The sequence below is a fragment of the Talpa europaea genome (assembly GCF_964194135.1).
Source record: "Talpa europaea genome assembly, chromosome: 4".
NCBI lineage: Eukaryota > Metazoa > Chordata > Mammalia > Eulipotyphla > Talpidae > Talpa > Talpa europaea.
Window position 1 is genome coordinate 101,695,977 of NC_140070.1, and position 26,935 is coordinate 101,722,911.

The 26,935-nt window shown below is 40.9% G+C and overlaps 2 protein-coding genes across 2 annotated transcripts in view; one reads left to right on the plus strand and one right to left on the minus strand.

Moving 5' to 3' along the window:
* Window positions 1-26,935, minus strand: part of HGD (homogentisate 1,2-dioxygenase) — a gene marked incomplete at both ends in the record, with an annotated part of 40,135 nt that overhangs the window by 4,197 nt on the left and 9,003 nt on the right. The window contains 8 exons of the mRNA XM_084232674.1: window positions 4,566-4,692; window positions 7,214-7,318; window positions 10,070-10,194; window positions 12,169-12,268; window positions 12,829-12,908; window positions 13,713-13,747; window positions 15,182-15,273; window positions 17,306-17,365. Of these exons, the coding sequence (XP_084088800.1) occupies window positions 4,566-4,692; window positions 7,214-7,318; window positions 10,070-10,194; window positions 12,169-12,268; window positions 12,829-12,908; window positions 13,713-13,747; window positions 15,182-15,273; window positions 17,306-17,365 (724 nt within the window). The remainder of the gene's footprint in view (window positions 1-4,565; window positions 4,693-7,213; window positions 7,319-10,069; window positions 10,195-12,168; window positions 12,269-12,828; window positions 12,909-13,712; window positions 13,748-15,181; window positions 15,274-17,305; window positions 17,366-26,935) is intronic.
* On the plus strand, window positions 1,213-2,185 carry LOC311169737 (coiled-coil-helix-coiled-coil-helix domain-containing protein 2-like; the record flags this gene model as incomplete). Its single annotated transcript, XM_084231916.1, has 1 exon — window positions 1,213-2,185. One exon carries the CDS (start codon window positions 1,213-1,215, stop codon window positions 1,681-1,683), a length of 471 nt encoding a protein of 156 aa, XP_084088042.1. The 3' UTR covers window positions 1,684-2,185.

A 26,935-nucleotide genomic window follows, 5' to 3' on the forward strand; every position in this document is an offset into this window, starting at 1 on the left:
TCATTCATTGGTCCATTTTCCATCCCATCCATAGGCTTATACCCATCCATCCAGCATATGTAATTAGACACTGTGCTAAGCACTGTGGGAGAAATCACCTTCCTAATGTTGCTCATGGCCTGCCCTGTGAGAGTGCTGAGAGTGACAACTATAGATAGAGGAGATGTGGCAGTGGTAGCCCTTGCAAAATCAGACATTTCACATACTAGACACCCCAACACTCTTCCTTGGGTGCCAAGTCTAGCCAAGTGCTAAAATTCATCTGTAATTGGCTAAGCGACACCCATCTTCACCAGAAAACAAAATGCTCCTGTAGAAAAGATAAGGCTCAAATAACTACTTGTTTCGTCATGAAGCAGAAATAGAGGAAAAGAAGCAACTGCTAGCATAAAGTATATTTTAAAGGCAATTCTTCTCATTAAATATGCTGCCACACTCTCCATTCCAGGATGTGTCCTCAGGGTCACCTTCATGGTTTAATTTTAAGAAGAGACCAAGACAGAATTCAGCTTTGATCTGAATATGAATTTATGTAGCAATGAGTTTGGTGATATTTGTACATCATTTTCTATATTTCAAAGAACACTGGGGAGGGTAGACCTCGCCTTTCTGATTAATGTTGAATCCAGTTGACTAAGATACCTTAAGATCACTGGAGGCAATATCTCTGCAGAAATACTTCTCTACTTCTACAAGGTCACATCAAAGTAGCAAAGATTTTGATTATTGCCAAAATAATATTTTTAATATTTCTGCTAAAAATAATTGCAAACTTAGGGTCCTGTGGTTTTTCTATCCATGTCAGGGCAAGTTTCCTTTCTGACATCTATTTATTCTGGAGCAAATTTACTTGAAAGTCTTTTTAAAAAATTATAAGAGGCATTTTATTTCTTTTAAGAGGCATTTTACAAGGCTGTTTATTTCATTCAGTTTGAACTACAAACCAAAATCAAAGAGTGGGTTGACAGCTGAAGCACAGGAGCAAACTTACCCAAGACAGACTAACGTGTTATCTGGCTGAGGACACAAGCCCAGGCCAACTTCTCAGCATGTGGACGTTTTGCATCAGAATCACCTGACTTGCTAGCGCAAAATGGTTTGAGGTGAAACCTCAAAACCAACCAAACTCTCTGGGATTGGGCCCTTGGAATGAACTGTTTGTTTAAAAAAAAAAACCGGCTGTTCTCGACGCCGAGCCGCCGTGCCGTTGCGATGCCGCGTGGAAGCTGGAGCCGCACTTCCCGCATGGCCCCTCCGGCCAGCCGGGCACCTCAGATGAGAGCTGCACCCAGGCCAGCACCTGCAGCTCAGCCACCAGCAGCAGCTCCCCCATCTGCTGTTGGCACACCTGCTGCTGCTCCCCGTCAGCCAGGCCTCATGGCCCAGATGGCATCCACTGCAGCAGGTGTGGCTGTGGGCTCTGCTGTTGGACACACAATAGGTCATGCCATCACTGGGGGTTTCAGTGGAGGAAGTAATGCTGAGCCCGCAAGGCCTGACATCACTTACCAGGAACCTCAGGGAACCCAGCCAGCATACCAGCAGCAGCAGCAGCAGTTTGGCCCATGCCACTATGAGATGAAGCAGTTTTTGGAGTGTGCCCAGAACCAGGGTGACCTCAAGCTTTGTGAGGGTTTCAGTGAGGTGCTTAAACAGTGCAGATTTGCAAATGGATTAGCCTAATCAAGAAGTTCAAATTAAAGGCATGGAAAATCACCTCTCCTGACCAAGTTAATTTAATACAAAAATATAAAAGATAGTGAAATGCAAAGTATAAAGCTATCAGCTAAATTTATCACTAATGGCTTCATCACAATGGAAGAAGGTATTGTTAGAAGTTCACTGAAATGATACTGAGTTTGGGGCTGGGGAAAATGTTTGACTTTCTTAAATCTGCTTTTGTGGCGTTACTGTTTGTGAATTAAAATAAAGTGATTTTCTTCCAAAAAAAAAAAAAATAAATAAAAAAAAAAACCAAAACATTCGAGGGATATCATAACCCCTAATGTTATCAAAGTGTGGATCCTGGAACATCAGCATTAACATTACTTGGACACTTGTAAAAAACACAAATTCTCAGGCCCCAACCTGGACTTACTGAAGCAGAAAGGCTGAGGGAGGGGCCCAGAAATCTCTGTTTTATGAGTCCTCCAGATGATTCCGACACATACTAAAATTTGAGCACTGCTACCTCAGGCCTTAGAGCAACCTCAGTACAAGATCTTTGTGAAATAGTGAAGTGAGTATAGGTCCTAAGCCAGAGCACTTCTCTCTCCTTCACAAGAGGTCCTCCAGGGTTAACTTCCAGGAGGAGAACAGTTAGGGCCTGGCATGGACTAGGTGCTCTCATAAAGGACATAGTTTGTGATGACTTTATGCATAGAGCATCTGGTATCTTTGCAGTGGTAACTGATTGTATTCTTTTCTCTGCCATAGTGGGGTCACTTCAAAAAGTTGGTACTGGAATTTGAGCAGAAAGTGGTTTTCTTCCATTCTGAGAGCTTCACTTCTCCACTTTCTACAAATACCTCAATTAGCCATTCACTGTCCTGTTGTATCCTGGCAGCTGGGAGCCAGTACATGTTGAGAGGAGCCTGATATAGATAAGAAGGTCTTGAGGTTAACTAAGGAAAGGAGTTTGTTTTTTAGAATGTTCCAGCTGAAATACACCCCAGAGTCTTTACAGAATTCGCTTACAAAAATAGAACTTCTAGGAAGCAGAATTGTACATTGACCTTAAGGTTGGATTTATAGCTGGTTACAGCATAATGAAACATGCCAACCTCATTAAGTGCAGTCATGAAGTGGCATCTTGGTGATGCCTTCATGTATTAAATAAACATTTAATAGATGCATATCGAGTATTAGGCAATGTGCTAGGCATGTCACTGAGTGGTTAGAGTGTCTGCTGTGGCAGCAAACTGCCTTCAGTTAAATAATGAGCTCTACCACTTAACTAGTTGTGAGCCTTGAACAGTTCTTAATCTTTCTTGTCTCAGTCTCATCTGCTGAAATAAGAAGGGGTGAAGGGATAATGATACCACCGATCTTCTACAATTGTATGAGGATTAAATGAGCTAATCCTTTTAAAGGATTTAGAGTCGCAAAAAATGGTCACAAACATGGTCCATAACTGTTAGCTGTTAGTAATAACAATATGAACAAAATAAAAACAACAGGGCTGCCATCCTGTTGTAGATGACTAGAAATAAAAAAAAAAAATGGAGTCATACTGAATCTGGGTAAATAGAAAAGAGCGGACTGTTAGGTTGCAGCTCCAGGCATGTCACCTCCAGGAAGAAAATGAAACCAAGCCAGTGACCAGGCTGCTCAAGACTGAAATTCAACCAATCACTACTGACTAACTCTTCACCCAATTTGCATATTATTTTGCTAACTGGAACTTGATGGACTCTAAACCTATCCTAACTGCATATCAGCCCTGAGGAGGAACTCTTGCTCTGTCTTTGTGTATAGAAACCCCTCTCATCCCAGGGCAACCTGGAACACAATTCAAGCATTTTAGGTTTGTGTCTCCTGGGCTGCCATCCTAAAGTCCAAAACAAACACCTTTTCTTTATTCCAGCTCTACCAGGCTTTGGTTTCTTGGTTCATATGGACAACAAATATTGTGCAGAAATGGCTCTCTCCATAGAACCCATCTCCTAGTGTGGACTGCAGTCTGCTTCACCTAGTAATTGGAGGAGGCATGCCTTATTGGTTCTTAGGTAGTAATGAGCTTTCCAAAAACAGCACACCGGCAGCTACTACCATTCCCCACAAAGCAGCATTTGAAATGTAAGGAAACTTCTTGCTTCACACTTTACCACATTTTCTGCCTCTCTCAGGGCCAGAGGAACTGGACCCTAACCATTATAGTGTTTCCATCTCAGAGTCAACACATCGCCATATTAAAGTTGTGGTATAGAAGCAGCTAAAAATTGGGAGCAGCACTGATATGGGGCTAGAGAGGAAGGAAAAGCACCACATCTAGTACAGGAATCTGCACATACACAACACAGGCTGCACATACACACTCTATGTTTTCTTTAAATGAAAACTCTTGCTTTAAATTGAGATTCCTGCTCCGATGATGCCTTGAGGACTGATACCATCAGAACCAGGGGCAAGATAACCCAGATGCTGATAAACTCTGGGGGCTGACTGTGACAAATACCAGAAACATCAAGTGTAATGGGCTCTCCTGATGTGCTGTTTGCTTATGGCTGTCTTTGTCTCACCCAATATAAAAAGGCCAGTGGAGATGAGAAGGCAGAATGGTTTCTTTAAGGCGTTATGCCCATTCTCTCAGATCACTGCTTAGCAATCTGAGAAAAATAAAGCTCTTATAGATTCAATTCCTGTCTCTGTTCATTGGCTTTTTGGCAGTGACAGGCAGCACCAGAACCCAGCCTATTCCAGTAACAGCATTGGGCTTTAGGTGATAGGATGCTGAACCCCAGCTAGGGCAGGATGTCCAGAAACACTTCAGCAGTAATGGGTAATGCTCACTGCTTTGTTGCCTCTTTGCTTTTTAAGTGTGGCTTGGTGAAAGAGAGACTTACTGTGGTAATAAGGAGGCCTAAAAGTCTTATCGGCAACCCCCCATCGAGGTGGAAAGATGACGAAATCAGCGATGGCCACTCCAGGCCGGAGAGATTTGGCAGTCAACACGGTGAAAATGGAAGGGTCCTGTGAAAGCACAAGGGAGACTGAACACATAGAGAAAGGGAGGTGACTGAACAGTGCCACTCATGTCACCCACACATGAAGGTGTTTTTGAGTGACACGGTTTCTAATTAAAGCTCACAGGCCAGGCTAAGAAGTCTGGACTTGTCACCGAAATGCAGTAATCACTCATCTGACTGTCCCCTCTTGCTGTGCTTGAAGCAAAATGAATTAACACCAGCTAACAGGATTCTGAGTTGTTTTTTCACCCCGCTGAGTTCCCATTTCCTGAAAGAACTACCCTGTGGGTCTGAGAACCAGTGGTGCCTGCTTTCCAACTTCAGCTCAGGATGACAGAATTGGGAAGTGTTGCAGGGAGCTCTTGGCAGAGGATGCTGGGAGTAAGTTTGAAATAGAAATGAAACAATGTCTAAGTGATGGTATAGGTGTGCTCTTCTTTGGGGGAATAAAATTCCAGATGGTATCTTCAGGCAAAAGGTCTAAGAATTGATTCACTGCTCTTTTATCCATATTTGACTCTCAGGTCTAAAATACACCATTTGCCTCACTAGTTTTGGTGGTAGTGTACAGAGAATAGGTTGGGGGCAATACTATTATTTTAAAATAACTTTAGAATCCTTCAGTGGAAGGATTGAGATTGAATTTAATTGAGGTCAATAATTATGTTTGTTTTCAGCTGTCATGCTGGAGCTGGGATTCAAAGATGGTTGAGGATCTCTTCCTTGGCCTTTCAGCGTTATTGTCAGTGGTGGTGGTTGAAGGAGGGGCAATGTTTATAAAACAGGTGCATGAGCAACATATTACAGCAACGTGCCAAGGGCAATCCAGCTTTCAATAGAGATCCAAGAAAGTACAAGGAAAAGAGTACCTATGTCATCTGACAGGATCAGGGAAGACTTCTGACAGGAGGTGACATTTGATGTAGGTCTTGAGGAATGGAAGAAGAGAGAAAAAAAGAGGGGAGGAAGAGTTGAAGGAGGGAGGGAAAGCAGAGAGGAAAAGCCACTTTAAGCACAGAGCAGACATCAAATGTAGAGTTTTATTAAGAGGTAAGAAAGTTAAAGCTCAAGGTTCATTGACAGAAGATTGAGGGGCAAGAGGGGGTTCTGGAAAATAAATCCAGGACCAGATGGTGAAAAGCATCAGATACCACCATGGGGTGTCCACAGAGATTTTCTAATGCAGTAGTAGAATGATCAGATATGACTTTTGGAAAAATAATTTTACAAAGATTGAACTTGTGTAAATGTGAGATAAAAAGCCAACTCTTATTGTTGCGAGGGTTAAGACATCTTCATCTGTCATGAGATAATCTGAAACTATTAAAAACAATGTAGTGAGGGACCTCCCTGGTGGCCTAGGGGTTAAGTCTCAGCACCATCACCACTGCGGCCTGAGTTCGATCCCTAGCCAGGGAGCTAACACACATATGGTGCAGCAGACCCCTTCTGTCTCGCCTACTGCTCCCCTCAGCAGTGTATTTCAGTATATCTGCCTGTTCCGCTCCCTGCTCTGTCCCTGGTGAATCCTCTCACACACATCTCCCCCCAACCCACCTGCACCTCTGGCCTACACTGCAGTTCTTCTATGCATAAATAAATACATCTTTAAAAAAAAGAAAGAAAAGGTAGTGGGCCTCAAATGCATCTGTATCTATGTCTTAGGATTCTTCTTAATGCTATTTTGGGATTGATGCTTCATTTTCTTTTCCCTTTTGGTTTTATTAACAGTTGCTGCTCTTTAGAATGGTAGTTTTGTACCTCCAGAGATAAGCTGAATCAGCTCAGACATCTTTCTGTCTCTGGTTCTCTGGCTTCTGTCCTAATTATCCTTTCAACTTGTGGTTAAAGTTAATCTATTATGAACTATGTTCCAAAATGAGCTTTCCCCCTGGGGATCTCAGAATTAGCACTTTATCAAGAATGTGGGGCCTTGGGAGCTTGCACTGTAGACCAGGGACCTAATGGTGACTCCCCTTTCCATTGAATGAAGAATAGGACCAAGTTCATACTCTAGAATTTCTTTGGTTTAAACTCAAGCCTGAACATTACAAGGAACTTCAGTAGATGGCTGTCCTCTCCATCACTACTAAAAACAGTCAGAGCAAGCAGACTCAATATTTGTCAGCAGGACAGAAAGCTTTCTAAATCCAGAAATGGTCTTAGCAGGCCATCACTAACATTAGCAGTTGGTTTTCTTTTAGGAATAGATTTTCTATGCAGAAACTAAGTTTTACCCATCTATGAGAGTTTCTGTGAATGGCTGTGTGGAATAGTTAATGTTCAAGAGTGAGTGTTGAATATCAGACCTGGCCCCTCATCAGCTATGATATTTACTCCTTCGCTAAAGTTTTGCTGCAGATAATTGAAATTCCTGTTGGCACAATGACAAATGACTATATCTTGGGCTTTCAAGGGTGTCACTGGAGATGTTAAATCTGTGAATGTCAGTTTGAATGTCTTCTATGGACTCCTTCCACCCAAGGGTTGCTCCATCCCCAGGCTCCTCCATGATCCAGACTTACTGCGTGGTCAAAGGCCACAGCATTGATGACCATGAAGTTCTTCAAGTCGTACTTGTAGGGGGTATAGTTTCCATGCCAGGCCACAACATTGAATGGGGAGACATCCTGATCACACACACAGAAAAAAAAAAAAGCAAGAAAAGAATGACTCTAGATCTAATGTTTTTGTTGCTGTGGTTCCACAGTTTGTACTTGGTACCACACTGTCTTTTTTCATTTGATTTTGTTCTGATAATTTAATAAGACCATCATTTGGGAGAAGCATAACCTGAATCATCCCGTGGTCATTTCACATGCCCTTAATTGCCCCCTCCTTCAGTCAATAACCCTAATTTTCCAGTTCAAAAGCTGCAGTTTAAAATGTGCAGCAGGAACCTCCCTGGTGGTGCAAGGGATTAAGCTCCGCACTCTGAAGCAATCCACAGCCTCTGTACCACAGTTCAATCCCCGGCCAGGGAGCAACCCACATGGCGAGGCAGACACCTCCTGTCTTGCCCGATGCTCCCCTCAGCAGTGTATTTCAGTCAATCTGCCTATTCTGTTCCCCACTCTGTCTCTGGTGAATCCTCTCATCCCCCGCATCTCTGGCCTGTACCCAGCTCTTGCATGCATAAATAAATAAATCTTTAAAAAAAATGTGCACCAGAACACAGCACATTCTCCTAGTAGTAGTGCCTTTTCAACAATTTCTAACACATTTGGGAGAATTTGTGGATGCCAGCAATTCTCAGCCAATCTGGACCACCTTCTGGGTTTCCTAGTGTGGAGGACAGACACTAGTCTACAGGTAATTGCTGCCTAGAGGGACTTCCAATAAACACATGCCTGGGTTGGGAGTGCAGAAAGGCAAGAAAGTCTCTAAGAGTTCTAGCTCCCAAGACTTGAGTTTTTAGAGCAACCCTGAGGCGATGCTTCTTGTGCCTGCCTTGCAATAGGAGACAAGCAGTGCGCTGCTGCAGAAAGGTAGTGGGCTCTGCAGCTATGGGTCTGTATGGAAATATAATCCAACTCAGAACTTTCTAATGACTTTTTTTAAAAAAAAATTTTTATTTATTTATACAAGAACTGGGGTATAGGCCAGACGTGTGGAAGGGTGAGAGGATTCACCAGAGACAGAGTGGGGAACAGAACAGGCAGATTGACTGAAATACACTGCTGAGGGGAGCAGTGGGCACGACAGGAGAGGTCTGCTCGCCATGTGGGTATCTCCATGGCAGGCGGGGATCAAATTGGCACTGCAGAGGCTGCGGACAGCTTCACAGCTCTGCGCTCAACCCACTGAGCCACAGGGAGGCCCTCTAATGACTTTTAATGAAGGGATACTCACAAAGGTTTGACTAGGATTAAATAAACTGGCTAGACATGGTGAGTACCTGAGCCTAGAAATAGGGTCAGACATTGCCATTCCAGGTCTGTGGGAAACAATATTGAGATTTAGAGCATTTGTAGATTTCTGGAGCATTATTACCATTACTTACTATGATAACTTTTTAGCTACTAATTTGATGCCACTGAGCACAAAGTTGGGATGAGGTGTGTTTATCAGCTCTTGCATGTCATTAAGAATTGGCTCCAGCATGCTACTGGGACTGCCCAACAGAAATGGAGATCACCAAGGGATGCAATCCCAAGCAGGGAGGATTCAGAAGAAGGAAATCCCAACTTGCCTTTTTTCCCACCTCCAATTTCCTGTGGATACCTCCCACTAGTTGAATTCAACCAAAAGTGGGCTGGCGAGGGAGCCTGGGTGATGCCTTCCAAGGCACAGACCAGGCAGAGAAGGGACAGTGGACCGAGGGGAGCTCACACAGAGAATTACCAGCACAGGATTCACTTGGAAAATAGATTCATCTAGCTGCTGTCTGTCTTTAAAATGATGGTTTGCTATCAATTGTATGTCAAAAATAAGATGGAGATATGCTGATAATGATTGTAGATTTTCATGCCCCAACCCCAGAGGTTATCATTTTTGCCATGTTGGAGTAGTATCTAAGGATTTGCATTTTAAACTAGCCTCCCTGAGAATTTCTGATGCAAATGGTCTTAAACCACAGTTTGAAAAATCCTGACCAGAGAAAATGAGGGTAAAAATGTGTCAGTGATGGTGACAATGAAACTTCAGGGGTTAATTTTAAGCACAACTAGTTGACCTCTGCTGGTCAGCATACCTTCTAGATGTTGTTCAAGGAGAATAGCATGCCTTGGTAATATATAGATAATAATTCAAATAAGCAAAAATAAAGCAAACAAATTGTTGGCAAATTGAAAACATCTTTGGTTTACTTTTATTATAAGTTATTTTAATGTGATATATTAGTATGTATATTAAGTGATAATGTAACATATGTTAATATAGCATATATGTTATTATTATTTTCTATGTCCTTTTTTATCTTCTGAGTTTATGAGACTGATGATATATACCAAGTCAAGTGAATTAATGACATTCTACTTGCTTTGAAACAATCATAGCTTGTATTGGAAATATGGAGGCCATTGATGAACGTAAACACTAGATGATCTCCATTAACTTGCTTCCCTTCACAGAACACATTTCACTGCCTGTATATTACGTATTAGGTTTTCATAGCTTGTTGAATGGACAAAATATGACTTTTGGAAACAGATACATATGTTCAAATGATGGTTCTGTCATTTACTGTGACATTTGGTAAATTAGTTGTCACTACCTTGCCTATTCTCTGACTACAAATAAGGCAAATAGTACCTTATTTACCATATCTTAGTGGTGTGGTAAAGATAAAAGAATATAAGTATTCAACACTGGTCTTGGTGATTAGTAGGTGTTCAATAATGATTCAGCCCTTCCCTTACCTGCCAATCCTCTTACTTTACCTGTTTAGCAGCAAACATCTTGCCCTGGTATTTATTAATCACTGTGTAGCCACCTGGCACTTGGCGATCTTCATACCAGGCAACAGGTATCAAAAAATCACGAGGATTGGCCAAGCCATTGGCTCCTAGAACATAACGACCCCAAAGTCGTTTAGAAATTTGTGAAGTCATACAGGAAAGATGCCCGTGGTTGTGCAAGGAGAAAGGGTTTTCTTCTATGTCAAAAGTGATTCTACAGTTTGCTTTCATTATTTAAAGACCTGGTACGCTTTTAGGAGAACCCAAAGAATTTGGTGGGGAGAAAAATCATGAAAATATCATCATCACCAGCATTACCTCCTAAAGTTATAGAGTGAATATGGTTTAAAAACATTTTGCATGCATTATCTCATCACCACAGGTGGGAGGAGGAGAGAGGAGAAACTAGAAAGGAGTAAAGGGGATAATATGATAGCATCCTAGATCTCTTCCCCCTCCAAGAGAACCCTGATAACTCTGAAACTCATCTGCAGCCCTTGGAAAGAGGGTTATATACTCTTGCCCGGGGCATTCCTCTGCTCCTCAGACAGAACCAGAATCAATCCAAGTTTATCAAACTGTTCTGCTGTCTGACAAATCTGTCTGCCACTGAGGGAGAAAGTATTCAGGACTTGCCTGCTTACCTTTGCTTTGCAAGTGTTTCCTCCAGAGAAAGAAAATAAATCAAAAGACCAAAAATGAAAAGCATCAGTGCAAAAACATAATTTAACTCTGAGAGGAGAGACCTGGGGAGTGTTTTTCATTTCCAGCTCCCAGGGTTAAAAAAAATAAGCCCCCAGCTGGTTAGTAAATTATATATATTTTCCAGAGGGTATGTGTTCCATGAAACCTGGAGGCTCTGCTGACTGTGGAGCAGCAGGAAGCCAGACCAAAGTGGGAAGAGCGGGTGGTGAGCAGGATGACAGACGGCCCACCATGGCTCCAGCTGCCTCTTTGCTGCCTCCCACCTTCCTCTGACTATTTGGATCCCCCCAGGGGAGTGACCAGAAGGCACATGCTGTCCTGTCCCTGTTTTGCTCTAAAAAAGCTGTTGACTAGGAAGAGAAGAAATGGGAGGTGTGGCCACCACCTTCAGCAAACACGCCAAAGATGAATCCAAGGGCCAATTTTCCCAACCACTCCTTTCACTCCAAGAGATGTTTTGAGAACAACCCCTCCCACCACCTTCACGTCTCTCCTGAATCTCCTGCCTCCAGAAGAATCGGGGGTGGGGGGACCTTGGTTCACTTTTGAAAGTTTTAATCTGCCTCATGGAAGCTGTGGTTTCCAGCACCTCCACAGCAGAGTGAGGTACGTTTTCTGACTGTTAAAGGTGTCAGTTTTGTGGCGTGTGCACAGTGGGAACGTGAGGTTTGTAGACTGAGTCTCGCAGGCCATTTCCCCTATTCATAAGAACATAGATGCTGCCATTTTTATGGCTTTCCGACTTTTTGCCTACGCACAACCCCTGACTTAAGAAAATGATCTCTCTCCTCTTCATTAAGCATTTACTTAAGCTGCCCACTTTCTCTTTATTTTTCCCCAACTTGTCATGAAGAATTAGTCAAATCTGATCTCAGTAATCCAGACTTCTATATCCTTTTAGGGGAACATTGTTGAACCAGAAGTCTGTAATATACTGTCTTGCTCTCCATAGGTCTAGATGCTATTTTAGAGAGATTTACAGTGGGTTGACTTGGCTCATTTTCTCTAATGTGTTTATTTTATGGGAAGAGGCTTGTGTTACTCTTGATGAGGTTCCTGTCATTACTCTCAGCACAACATGAGCACCAAGACTAGATGATGAACTGATAAACTGATCAGCTCATTGATGAAGATTTCAGTTCCTCAGATGGGTCAGTCATTCTCAGTGGAGGCCCTGAACTTAGAGGTCTAAAAAGAAAGTATGGGAGTTCTAATAGTTTTCTGAATTTCCCAGGTACACTTGGTCTATAGAAGAAATTATCTAGAGAAGACAAATTTTGAGTGAGATAATGAGGGGAAAAGGATGTTTAACTCTCATGCAATTATCTGTGTCAGCTATCTCAAGCGAGGTTTAGAGGCCTGTAGTGAAGGTTTACCAATTGGTCCCAGGTCAGGCAACTCAAAGTGGATACCGTAGACCTCCAGGATGTAGCCCCTGGTCTCCTCGAAGACATCTATGCTGAACCGCATTCCTCTCTGGAACAGAAGTAGACACCCGCACCTGTGTACTCTTAAATCATAACTGTACTTATAAAGAAGCCACCCCAGAACCACAGTCAGCCCCACATGCAAAAGTAAAGCCTTAATCTGTTGAGCTATATTGGAGAGATGACCAACTCAGAGATGAGTTGAAAGGAAAAATTTAGCTCCTAATCACATCTGTGACCAAACAAATGTTAGTTTAATCTCTTATTGGGTCAGAGATAATAGAGCCCTGATTTAGTGAAAATTTTAAGAATTCCATCTTTACTGCCTTTCACTCCAATCAGGGCAACAGGCCTATCCAGACGGTGTACAGATATTTAGAAAGTGAGTTGACATTACTCTTTATTTCATGGCTGTGTGCTATTTTAAAACAATGCAGGCACCCAAGCCTGCTTACCCTTCTGCACAAAGAGTCTTCTGCGTAAATCCAACTTCCTCCCCATTGCCCAGACATGACAGAGAAATTTTAGAGTTGGAAATAGCAGCAGCTGCAACATCTGATTGCTCCCAAATTAGGGAGAGGCAGGGAGGAGAAGGGACACATCACCAACCTGAATGACGCAGATTTCATTGGGTTGCACAAGCATCTTGCCAAACTCAGTGTAAATGAGAAGTTTCCCTTTCTGGGGAACTAACAAAAAACACAGGGCAGCAATGAGCAATTCTTTTCATATAAGAATCACTTTATGAGTAAGAGATTTAAGGGTTGCATTCACTTTTTCATTCCAAATGAAAAGAGCTTTATAAGTCTCAGGGAAAAATGTATATTCTGACAACTTAGGTTAGCAATTTTCCTATCTGGAAGAACAAGAATGAAAAATTGGACTAAAATTGTGTTTGGTTGCTAGACAAGGAGCTTACAGATGCACAATTCTGGGGAGTGACCAAAAAGAGCAGTAGAAAAAGGATGGAAAATCCTTCATTTCTAATAGTTCTAGCACAAGTTAGACATTTGTCTTTCTAGTAATTACATTGAAATGTTGACTCCAAAATATTGACCATAAAACCATCAAATAGAATGGGAAGACCCAAGAAATCTCTAATAGATATTCCTTTTTGGATGGTTTCATGAAAATTTGTATTTAGATTGCAGATATAAAGGATGGATATCTTGAGAGAGTTTGAAGGCAAATAGAGTTAACTTAATAAGTTAATCACATGTTGGCATTATTCTTCATTTCTTTCGAACTGCCCAGTCTTCCCATATCAGAGAGTCCCAGAAGAGATGAGCAAAGACAGAGAAAACAGGAAATAGAGTAGGGAGTTTGAGGCATGCTAGGAATCATTTGCAAACTACCAATGGCCTCTAGACTTCAGTCTATAAATTCCACTAAATAAGACAGATTGAAGGATGAAGGAAAATAATATGTATAAAAAAGCAGCTTGCTATATGTATTAATTCACAATGAGGGGATCTGAAATCTCTCAAACTTACCAATCAAGAAGTCTCCATCTGAATTGTAAAAGCATCTACAAACAAATAGAATGACTCCTGTGATTATTAGTTCTAACACAATCCAGACAAAATAATTCACCTCACAAATTGTTTAGTACCCACCATGTGCCAGGCTTCATTTTGGGTAAGAAAAGGTAGACAAAATGACCCAATCTCTCTACCCACATGCAGTTTAGAGTCAAGTAGGAAGTCAGACAGCAATCACATAGAGAACTATATCACTGCAAATGGCAATGGCACAATCAAAATCAAGTTAAGGGGAATGAAAGAATAATGCGCCTGATCTATTCTGAGATGTCAGTAAAGGCTTCCCTGAAGAAGGGATATTTGACTTGAGATCTAAAGGTCATATAGAAGGCAAGGATTGGGGAGAGGGTAGATTTCAGGCAGAAAGAATAGCATGCGCAAATGCTCTGAGGCAGAACAACACATGGCAGACTAAAAGAACTGAATGGAAGATGGTGTGACTTAAGTGTAAAGAGAGGAGGTGGACTGATATGAGGTTGGACCAAAAGGACATTCAGTAGCTTGTCATAGGTCTGGGATCTTGACCCTGATTCATGATCCAGAGAGGTTAAATATTTGCCCACCTTCACTCATCCTGGAAGAACAGAATTGAGCTTTGGGCACTAAGGTCTGATTCCAGTAAGAACCAGCTATGATATTCTGCTTCCCAAAGAAAAGTCAGGAATGCCATTTATTAATGCTTTTCTAATTTTAAAAAAATTCAGTAGGTAAGCTCCTCATGTAGGATCTATAAGCTTACACAATTATCTGCTAAAGCCAAAATCTAACAGGTCAGCCAGGCTCCATTAAGTGGCCTTAATGGTGGCTCATCCAGTATGGCTTTGGACTCACTTACAGTCCTGGGAATCTCAAGAACTTTAGAGTATTTTGACTGAAACCTGGTTAAAGTCCAATGCCTCTTGTACTACTCCTGCTTCCCAGTGCCCCATCATGCCTTTTCTATTTGCATTGTGATGTGACATTCTTATTTATGTCACAGGAGTCAGCCAAGAGATACGCATCTTTGGTATCCACAGGGGGTTGGTTCCAGGATGCAAATGGACATTCAAATCTTCAGATGTCTCTCACATAAAATTGCATAGTGCTTCATCTAGCCTATGCACACCTCCTGTACCATTTCATACCTAATAAAATGTAAAAGCTACATAAATAGCTGTGTTGTTTACGTATAAATGACAAGAAAGAGTCTGTACATGTTTAGCACAGAAGAATCCAGTGTAGGCCTAACTCCATGGCAGGAATCTTCCATTTGCAGTTTGTTGAATCTGAGGCTGTGGAGCCCATGGAGACAGCAGGTCAACTGTGTTCATTTAATTGTCATTATTAATAAAGGTATATCAACATGGTTTGAGAAAAAGACAAAACAAAACCTCTGGTCTCCAGCCCTGGAGAACAGGGACATCCTCCCACTGAGCTCTTACCTGTTCACCATGGAGGTGTTGCAGAGGAAAATGTGGACAGCAAGCCCATTGCAAGACTTGATGTCTCCAGCTCCACACAAGGTGTGTAGACCCTGAGAGAGACCCACAGGAGAAGGAAGGATGAGTGTGAATAGTGCCCAGACCAGCACTCCTCATGGCCTCTGAGACCACGAAGATGAGCTATGTTCTTCTGTTAGTAATCACCGGGACATTTGGGATCCAGGCTGCTCTAGGGAGGCCAGGATTTACTGACCTATGTTTGGTGGACAGTGGCTCATCCTAGTTGCCAGCCATGGCCCTATGTCTGGATTGCCTTAATGGCCACATCAGATCACCTTACAAGGATCAGTTCATTACTTGACATTTATCAGTTTGGTGCTTATGATCAACCTGAAGGAGAGTTTCCTTTGAAGGTAAAATCAGGTTCCTAGGAGGCTTGGGGAGGAAAGTTGCAGCAATAGGGACTAAATAATATCCTTTAAATATATCTCAACATGTGGACAGCCATCTGCTTATAAATAGGGTCAGCACTAATCTCTCCAGAACAGGAGAGAGAAAATCATTCTGACCAACTATAATTGATATCCACATTCCAAGGAAGCTTAACACATGGGTCATCTCAAATCAGTCCTCAACGCCAAACCTGAAGATGGAGTGCCCAAAAGGAAGGAGCTCTGCTCCTCCTTATATTCATTATTCATACAAGATGAGGAATTTCTTTATATATTTGAACTCAGTCTGCAAGTTTGTGGTCTATTTAAATGAGTCAACACAGGGTTTGGATCACTAGGATGAATAAGGAATTTAGTGTGATCCAACAATTTGGCCTGTGCTTGGGCACTAAGTCTCCCGGTAAGTAATCTGTGAGCCGAGGTTCGTCTGCAGAAACTTTCCCAGGCTTCTCTGAGTCCCACCCCCTTGCAGCTACCCTCCTCCTCCTCCTACTCTTCCTCCATATACTCCTTGCCCTGAGTGCAGGTACTCCAATACTCCCAGTGCCCATAGCTATCAAGCAGAACTTCTAATCAGCATTGTACTAACTAGAGTAGCCACCCTGAATTGATGCTATCCTAACCCATACGTCCATTTTGGGGCATTCTTGAACTTGGGTGAGAGAAAAATATGTTTATTTTCACTAATTTGAAATTTCTCATTTCTTTCAATTAATATACATATAAGCAACCAGCCACAGTAGTATTGGAAGTGCCTATAACCTTGTCACTGATAGAAATCATATGTCTTTCTTATCACTTTATAGTTGTTCCAATATCCCAAAATATTATTAGATCTGTTCCTACATCTTGTGATTGAGTGCACTTATAAGGAAGCATGTATGTTACTATAAACCAACCAAAACTTTTTTTGATAAGAGAGAAAGCCATATAGAAGTTTAATAATAACATGTATACCCACTGTATGCCTGGAGAGACCCAGCATGACTCACCCATGTGACTTTAGACACCATCTTAAATAGCTTAACTAAGACAGGGGGAGTTGGGGGAAGAAAGGGAAGTTAACTAGGACATTTACTGGGGAAAACAAAGGTACTTCTGCCTTCGCCAATCCAATAAGAGGGTTAGGTCTTCCTGGAATAGACTCTTACAGAAATAAGTTTATATATAAGCATCAAACACAACTTTCACCCAACATCTGAAGCCTCCCATGAAACAAACCTCTTGCCAAAAACTCGTTTTGGGATGGTCGATTACCAAATTTGTTATATTAATATTTTATCATTGCATTTCAATACAATTGGCTTCTTTATAATTTTGTGTAATTTTATGCATTTAAAAATGCAGGCTTCACCTGCTTATCCAAAGAGCCCATGGAATAAAATAGCTACAAACCCCTATTGTAGCTCCCCAGAAAGGAACCTGCAGTAGATGCTCAATTTCCATTGGTCATTCGGAGATGTGTAAATATCTCCTGAGTGCCCTTTGGTGTCAGGGGCCATCTGGTGCCTGTAAGAAAGATGTCCCTCGGCCAGCCCTGCAAGCGGAGACAGGTGGTGCTGTCTCTGCTTCCGGCCGCTAAGGCCGCTTCTGCTTGGCATTCGGCCTGGAGTGCTGCATCACTCATGTGGAAGAGGAGAACAGAGGAAAGGTGTGTATGGTATTGACTTACACTCACGAAGTCCACTTTCTTCTGAGATGTTTTTGGAATCTCAAATGGTTTCCATCTAAGCTGGAAAAAAAAAATACAGGAAAATTATTCCACAAGGGGAAACCATAGACCTTCTAAATAAATAGCATCGATTATCCAGAAAAAGGACAGCTGCTCCCTCTGTGAGGCTCTGAGTGTGATTTTGATATTTTAAAGTTAATAATCATCCATCATTTCCTTAAAGGGGCTCTGCTGTGTTCTGTGCTGTATGTGTGTGTGTGCGTGCACACACACACATAGCTTTTGTTCTTTAGCCATTTACATTACAAAAATAAAAAGATCATAACTTCTTATTTCAGGAGCTGTTTGTTTCCATTAACATTTTGCTCAGGCACATCAGTGAGATTTGACTGATGCTGCTTTTCATGCTATTTATAATCAGTTCCCTTTCCTGGCATGCCAGCCTCTCTGTGTGGGCTCCTGACACTGCAGGGGAAGGTTCTACTTCTGCTTCCAGCACTTGGAATTTTGAATTATTTCTTTAAGGAAAAAGAAAAATACCCAGCTGAGAATGGATTTGGTAAATGCAATGCCAGATTCAGCTTTCTTCACCAAACCCTGCGTTTGTCCCCAGGCTGCCTGATGGTTCAGTTTAAATCACAACAATCTTTAATTTAATAATGAAATGATCTAAGGAAGTGGGGAGAGAAACCAGCAGGTCCAGGCTCTACTCAAAGTGTCAGCCCAGCACTTATTAATCAACTTGGCAGCAGGCCTGCTGCAGCCAGCCTGGCAGCTGGTAAACCTAGCAGCCTCAGGACACATCTCATGGGGTGGCCTGCACCCCAAGAGCTGGCTCTACTGGCTGCAGCACCTGGTCAAGGCAGGCAGGCAGTGCATCCATTAGGTGGTGAGCTGGTTCATTCAGTGTTTCAGGAGGCAGCCAGATGGGAAGGATGCAGTACATGGAAAGGGAGGAGCTGGAGCTGGACTGCTGCCCTGATAAACACAATAAGGCAACAGTCTCTATGTCTTAAAAGCACAGCAGGATTATCACATTCTGGGACTACTTTAAAAGAATGTATAATGTTGATTTGAAAAAAACATGTTAAAATTATGTTTCAGAAAGAAGGACAAGATTTAGGATTAATTCCATTCCCAAGAATGACATTTCCTGGGGAAAAAGGAAGGAGGACCTGAGACCAAGGATCTAAAAAAGGGTTTCTCATCTTTGGTACAATTGATATTTTGTAGCAGATAATGCTCTGTTGTGGCGGATGTCCTGTGCATTGCAAATGTTTAGCAGCATCCCTGACTTCTATTCACTAGATGCCAGTAGCACTTCCTAAAGTTGTAACAACCAAAAATGTCTCCATATTTGTTAAATGTCACTGAAGGGAAAGATCTCCCCTGGTTGAGAACCACTGATCTAGGGGGATATGCCCCTGACATTAGCTAAGCACTGTTAAGCTCTGCTGGCTTTTTAATAGGAGGTTCTTGTCAATTACTAACCATTACCTGCTGCTTCACTCTACAGTAGCAATGCAGCGTTTATATATCCAGGAAGACTGTGTGGAAGATAATACTATCTAGAATCTTGGTTCCAAGAACAGTCATAATTTTAGATTTCCCAGTGGAAAGGATTTAAATATCAAATCGATGCCTGGGAAACCTTAGATCTTTCAGAGATTCTGAGTTCTGGCTCACCATGAGAATCATCTGGAGTCTTTGAGAACCAACACCAAATTAAATCAGACTGTGAAGGTGGACCTACGCATCAGCATTTTATAAAACTCTTTTATCAAAGCCCTTCTAATGTGCACACCCAATACAGAAATTCTGTAATTCTTGTATTGCTGAACAAAGTATCATATTCAGAAAAGTCTACTCAGCCAAGCAAGCAAGCAAGCAAGCCACCAGTCAATCAATCAAATTGTGGTATCTTGAGTCAGTTGTGACAGTGACATCCTGTTATCAAATAGTAAGGATGTTTAAATAATACAAGTCTATGCATTTACAAATCTAAGGAAGAAAGGAAGGAGGGCAAGAGAAGAGAAAGAAGAAAGGAGAGGGGTTGGGAGGGAAGAGGATTGGGGGGCAGTGTAGGGACTGGAGAGAGAGAGAGAGAGAGAGAGAGAGAGAGAGAGAGAGAGAGAGAAAGAATGATCCTGCTTGTTTTGATGCAAAAAATAACACCTTTGTACATTTGTACATCTCCTGAAGTTAAAACACTTGATATGGGTAGAAATGATGTTCTGGCCCCCAGAAGAGAGGTGTAACTTCTGTGAGTGGGAAAAAATGAACCCAAGATACAGAGCTTGGAGCAGTGTACCCAGGTGCTTATGTAGGGGGCAGCCTTTAATAAGGCCCATATCCTGGATGAGGCAGCGCCTTGAATAACCTTTTCTATTTTGAAAAAAAAAAAAGCCTGTCAAAATGATAGATACGGTGTAGGAAAAGGAGTAATTTATCTGCTGAGTTTGATGGCAACAGATTGCACAAGACATATTTAGAATATCATGAAGGATAATGAAGATACCAAGGTGGTTCTGATAAACTCAGTATCTACAAGAAGGAGCAAGCTTTTGAATTTCAGGCAAGAAATTTTGATCAGGAGCTTTGGTGTGATAGCTTGTTGAATGTTAGGAGGGAAAGTTGGAGAGAGGATGAACAGGAAAGTTCATAGAGTAGAGGAGAGTAACTTCTGCTAAATCCAGGGGTTCAGCTTAATTTCATGCTGTGATATAGAAGCCCTCTGATCTGAAGTCAGCCCAAGGGGGCTGTGTATTGCGCTGAACCAGGAGGTCTGGACTCTGCTACTACCTCAAACCCATTTATTCTGTGACCCAAAACAAGTTATTTATTTTCTCTGGGTTGTGGACTTTTAAATTATTTTTCCCTGTAACAATGGAGTGCAGATGAAAACTAATTTCATTATTCTCTTTGGAAAAAAGCTTCTGAAAGTAATAAAGAATGCTTGTTGAGTGACAGTATTATAACTTTTAAAGTTTATTTTATTTATGCTTTATATTATTAAATATTAACTCTAATATTAAATAATTAGAATTTAATTATTAGACATTTCAAAAACAATGCTATTTGTAGTATCTGGACTATTGTGGATGTTAATGATTATTTGTTGGGTGATTGGATGACTATAAATATAAAGCACTGAGAACATTGCAAATACATCAAAGAATAAGACTAAAGCAAATTTGTAAAATTTTTGGAAGTGAATATAATATCTAGTCAATAACTAGTAAATCGAGAAATGTTTCTAAAAGTTTAAAGATTTTTTTTTAATGTAAGTCAATTCTTTATGCACATGAAAAACCCTCAGTTTTTCTATATGATTTTGATTTTCTGTCTGGTTGTTTTATCAACTGTTAAGGAAAAGGTGTTGAAGTTTTCAACCATCCTTGTGTCTATTTCTCCTTTCAGTCCCATTGCCTCACTTGTTTTGTAGCTGTATTTTGCAAATTCTGTTGGAAAATAAACATTTACTTACTAGCAGTGAGGTGATCAAAAATATTTTTGAAAGCAAATGTGACACTGCTGCAATTAAAATAAAGAGAAATAAAGCATCTTCAAGGGAGTTGAAGTCAGGGTTAAAAATTCTTTAAGTTTACAATGAAGAAAAAAAAAACAGAGAACCAGGAGCAACATTTAATGATCAAGATTTGAAATGCAAACTCAAGGATGAAAAGAAAAGGCAAATTGGCCTCAGTATTTCCAGCATCAGAAGACTGAGCATTGGGCAGGATGATGCAGATATCTCTTTCAATACTGAGATTCTTTGACTTACTGAGATTCCCTCACAAAATTGCCTTGGACTTAACTAGATTGGATGAGTTGGATACGCTCAACAACATTGGCTGGGTAGAGGTAGATATGTCATTAGGAGTCAATATCTTTTATTTAAGAATTTTGATTAGCTTAAAGAGGCAACAGTGTTCACAATATATGAGGAATTATTGTAGCAACTATCACCAGGAGGAATCCATTATGGTGAGTTTTTATCCAGACTAGGGAAGGTGAGGGGTGAATAAAACAACACAGTGGCTCTTTGAATTCTTTAGCAAATCTAGCAATTTGAGGGAGAAGGGCAATGTGATGATGTGGGAAGAAACTAGGCTTTGAGTGGCCCTTTGGCATTCTTTGGGAGTAATAGACAAGAATACAGGTGAGGAGGAGTCAAACTGCTTTAGTTTATTTTGAGTCTTTCTTGAGGCTATGAGGAAAAAAAAAATGACCCATGGTATTTGAATGACATTTTTTTTCATGGCTAGAAACCTAGATTCCCATTTGGTCTTGCCCTTCCATATAAACCGAAGGGCTTTCCATCCATGACTCAGCACCTAGCATAGAACCTGAAACATTGCAGTCATTCAATAAATATTTGTTGGATAGCATACAATTCTCACAAGCCTCTGACACTTTTATAATTATGATCTGTACTTTAGAAGTGAGAAAACTTATGGTTTATAGCAGTTACATTTTCTCTACTAAGTTTTCTATACCCTATTAGCCTCTCTCATTAACCTATACCATGAACCTTAATCTCAGTCTGCTTCCCAGTCTACTCATGATCTTTTTTGTTCCTGAGCCAAGGGTTGCCTCATTTTACTGGTCTTGTATGTGGCATCCAATCTGACTCTTTTTTATTGCTCCTCTAGTGCTGATTTGCCATGATTCAATCTGACTCCTGGGACCCACCTCTTGAGGCCCTTCAGGGTCCACATTCTTATTCAATCCCCTTATATTAATCAATTCAAATGATTCATTGAACCTCTTTGTGTGCCAGGTTTGATACTAGTTGAACATGACAATCTCTTTCCTCAGGGAACCCATTACAGAAGACCCTGGAAGTGTGGATACTTCCTGAGAGGAAAACAAGGAAATGGGTAAGTGTAAAAGACTTTGGAAGAGAAATGTAAACAGGAATGTTCCCTTAGGAATAATTCCTGGCACAGGGCCTATTTAACATTCTTATACATAGAAAATAAGAGACACACAATGAAATCATCTGGTGTGCAGATAGTGCCAACATTTCTCCAAAGAGTACAATGTAAGTTGATGGAGATGTACTGTAAAATGAGCCATCAAGCTGTCCAAAAGTACTGAACAGGACAATGTGCACTGTGATGTTGGTAAATGCCAGTGAATGCATTAGGGAAATGCAGTCTAGTCTATTTATAAGAGGATAGGCTCTGAACTATCAGGGCATCAGTTCAACAAATACTTGTGAGTCTACTATTAGGAAGATGTGCTGGACACTGAGGGTCATATAAAGATAATGGAGGTATAGATTCCCCTCTCAAATACCCTTTGAAATATTGAAGTGGTTCAATGAAAAAAGTGTTATTTAAGATGGGTCTTAAATTATGGGTGGGGTTTGGATGGGTGCATATTTATGATGGAAGAAGAGAAAATTCTAGGTAAAAAGAGTGTAAAACACTAACTTAGAGGATTGTCTTGGAAAAGTGAAGGCCACTTAGTCCTAAGTTCAGGTAAGAGCAAATGAGGTCTAAACCAGGTAGTATTAAGAAAAAGAAAGTACAGACACTGGAGACATTTTGGAAGCAAACTCTGCAGCAGTATTTCTTAAAGTGTGGTTCAGAGCTAACCCATGTGTAAAAAATCTGAACAGACTACCCCAGACCTACTGAGTTAGAGTCTGGGTGAATCTACATTTTTAACAAGTCCCCTGGTAACTCTGATATATAGTACTTGACTTGGCATCTGATTCAACGTAAAAGGAGATAGAAAATTCTTAAAGATGACTCTTAGGATTCAAACCTGGGTGTGGTAAAGGAATGGCTGTATCACTAATAGACCTAGAAAAGTTGGTAGAGAAGAGAGTTTGGAGGGGACTTTGATGACTTCTATAAGGAAGCTGTTGGGTGGGGACATGTACATGGCAATATCCAGTGTGGGTTTCGAAGTTGGGAGAGAGATTTGTAAATCATATTGGAGAGATGATAATATCATGGGAATGAATGATGTTTGTTAGATTTTAAAAAGTGAAATATGGGAGATGCAGAAAGTGAGAAGGAGATGAAGTGGAAAATAGACTATGTACAAGGTTTCACAATATAGGCAGCCCCAGAATGACTTCCAAAGACCCGGGATAGGACCACTGGTTTTGTCACTGCAATGTGGCTTATCAGATTATACCAAATTTTGGGCTCAAATTATGATGGGTGAGATAGATCTCTATAATCCTACAAGCTGAGGTATATGCATGTGGGTATGGGGATAGGAGCCAGGAAAGGGGGCAAGTAAAATGGGTTAGAAAATCCTCTGGTGTGAGGGCTTCCCCTGGTGGCGCAGTGTATTTCTTTGTCAGTCTTTTTCTGTTCCCCACTCTGGCTGGTGAATTCTCTCACCCTCCTGCACTTCTAAATGTACTCAGTGCTTGTATAAATAAATAAATCTTTAAAAAAAAAATCCTCTGGTGTTTAGTCCATCCAATCTGGATATTTCTTATCAACAGTAATTAATCCTTCATCTGTAAAACAAAGACCCCCACTGGAAATGGGAATCCTTAATATTTGGGAAGAAAGTGGGAGAAAGCAGAGAGTGTTGTGAGCTAAATTGTCTTCCCCCCAAAATTTATAGGTTGATTTCCCAACTCCTAGTACCTCAGAATGTGACTATAGTTGGAGATAGAGTCCTTATAGAAAGTTAAAGAATGAGGTTATTGGGCTGGGGGATTAATCCAATATGCCTGGTGTCCTTATAAGAAGAGGAAAATTGGACACAGACACATATAGAGGGGAGACAATGTGAAGACACAGTGAAAATACAGCCATCTACAAACCAGTGGGAGATGCTTCTGTGGAAATTAATCTTTATCTCAGCCCTCTAGTCTCTAGTACAGTGAGAAAATTAATCTTTGTTGTTTAAACCATCCAGTCTGTGGTACTTTGTCAGGCAGTCCTAACAAAGTAATATAGAGAGGAAGGAGTAGATAGGGCTGATAAGAAGAGAATAAGAGGGTAAGAAACACAAGGAGAGGAAAGTATTTTCCTGTCTTCCAGGAGAGCGATGGAGACATGGGGGAGGCGAGACAGGATAGTTCAGGATCTGGGAGTTCGCCTATTTTGCAGATAGTGTTAGAATACAGGAAAGGACAGAGATTTTAGAAAGAAAAGAGGGAAGTCCATTCTTCAGGCTTTGGGTCGAGGGGAAAATAATTGTATTTAGCGATGGATGATTTATTTAAGAGCAAAAGTGGAAACAATCTATATATCTAACAATAGGAGGATTATCTTATAAACATATTGGATGATAATGTGACCTTTAAAAATATCTATACTCAAGGATTTTTAAAAGACATGAATAAAGGAACAAGATATGTTTAAATTTAAAAAAAAGTTGTAAAATACTATATGAGTTTAATTATAGTAAATGCAAATTTTTATAAATATATATTTCAATGGCTTGAAAGTATAACAAACCCCAAGACGTTTTTAGAGGGAGGGTGATTTTAGGGTGGCAAGACTTGAACAGTTTGGCAAATTAGCATTATTAAGAGTGTTCATTGCCTCTTCCCCTTCCCTTCCCTTCTCGCTACAAAAAAAAAAATTCTGATTTATCCATTTCTATTTCTTTCAGTCCTTGACCTCCGATCTTATCATGTAGATCCATGTTATGTGCACGTTCCTCTCCTAGGAAGTGTGTGTGTGTGAGAAAGGGCTGCTGGGAGGACTTTGTGCCATTTTAAAGTCAAAGTCCTTTAAAATTTACTCAAAGCAAACATACTGCATGCCATTTTCTAAGGCAAGAAGGTAGGGAGCAGGAGGAGGCAAGTCATGAACCAGTGGAATGGGCTTGAGGAACTTGGGGGAGACAGGAGGTGAGAAGAGAGAGGATTTGACGTGTGAGAGAGTTGGAACCTGGGAAAAACTGGGCAAAAGGAATTTTTTAAATGTTGCCAATGGTCATAAATATTGGATCCTCTTCAATGCTTACGGGAGAAGCAAATAGAGATTGGAACCACTTTTAATTACTTGTTAACTGGCTATGTGGGACTCCAGATCTTATTTATTTACATAAATGTACAGAGAAAAAACTGGAAAGAAAGAAATGAACACATAAAATGCTTAACTTTGCACTGGTGAATTGTTGGGCATTGACACTTTCATGTAAATGTTGAATAAAAACATGTATTATTGGGGGCGCATTGTGGCTGTACAAAGAAGACATAAATGCCACAATAAAGTGGTCTGGGCAGGATGAAGTGCAAAGGGTTAAGGAGTAAATGTGAATGATAAAGTGGGTTTAGATTATTTTCACAAGAATTCTGGCTGTAAATAGGAGAGACTTGGCCAATAGCTTAAAAGTGCCAGAAGCCCCAAGACATTTTTGGAGGGAGGGGGCTTTTAGGATGGTAAGACCTCAACAGTTTGACAAATTAGATAGTAAATACCCTATAAAGGAGTACTGTTTTGAAACGTTTTTGATAATTTGCATGTCCTGGAAACAGAGGGAATTTTATGATAGGTCTTTATCTCTAAGGTATTTGTTACTTTGTCTAAATTGTACCAGTGGAGAAATAAAAGATAATTTCCTCAGCTGAGGTTTAACTGGGTCAAGAGTCTGATTTTCCAACAATCAAGGGTCGTAGTGATAAGAATGATAAACTCTAAAAGATTCTGACCTTTGAAGAGGAGTACTGATTCAGGAAAGCTGATTGAAGTCTATAGATTCGCAGTTAAACTGGATACAGATTTGTTAAATTCCAGAGATTCCACAAATTTGAGGAAGATGCATGATAAACAAAACTAGGTGTACTTCTTATGTGTGTTATTAATGGATTAGCACTGTTATGTCCACAGGCCAAAAAAAAAGTCTTGCATTAATTCTTGGATGATTAAATATAAAGAGAGACTCAAGGTTTTGGAGGCATGTCCCAGCTTTCCTGGGAAAGCATCAGCGAGAACTGTGAGGAGAGCAAATCCATGATGCTCTCTGAAAGGAAATATTAGGTAATTCTCAGGTCTTCAGAAATGACTAATGTGGGCAGCTGGGGAAGCTGATGAAGTGTTGGATTTGGTCTGTGACAGGTGAAGACAAAGCTCCCGTACATGGAGGACTGTCAGATGGATACCTAAATATATTTTTCTCAGACTTTCTCAGTGAAAGTCTGGAGTACATATTTGGAAGAGGTTATGAGGGGGGAAAGTGATGAATGCAGATTGCTGTGGTAAATTAATGAAGCATAAAATTGGAAAGAGATGTTAACTTGTCAAGAGGCGTGAATAAAAAGACAAAAGGATAGATGTAGCAATAACAGCGGGTGGGGGGCAATTTGTGGGGGGTCGGGGAGGGAAGTATGTATCATGGCAAGGGAAGCTGGATGGCAGGTGACAGGTTCCAGGGCAGGAGGACAAGAAGGCACTACCTTGTTGTTGCTGGTGGACATAGAGCCCTATTGAGTCTTGGGGCATATCTGTCTCAAATGGGTGAGCACAAGGTTGAAAATGAGCAGAGGACATAGTGGAGAAAATTCATTTAGTGGTCACCACCCAGAAGATAATTGAAGGAATTCTAAATAAGAGAAGGCCACAAGCTGAAGGAGAAATGCACAGCAAGGTTAGAATGGGAAACAGAGGGGAAGGGGAAGGAAACAAAAGTATCTTTGTT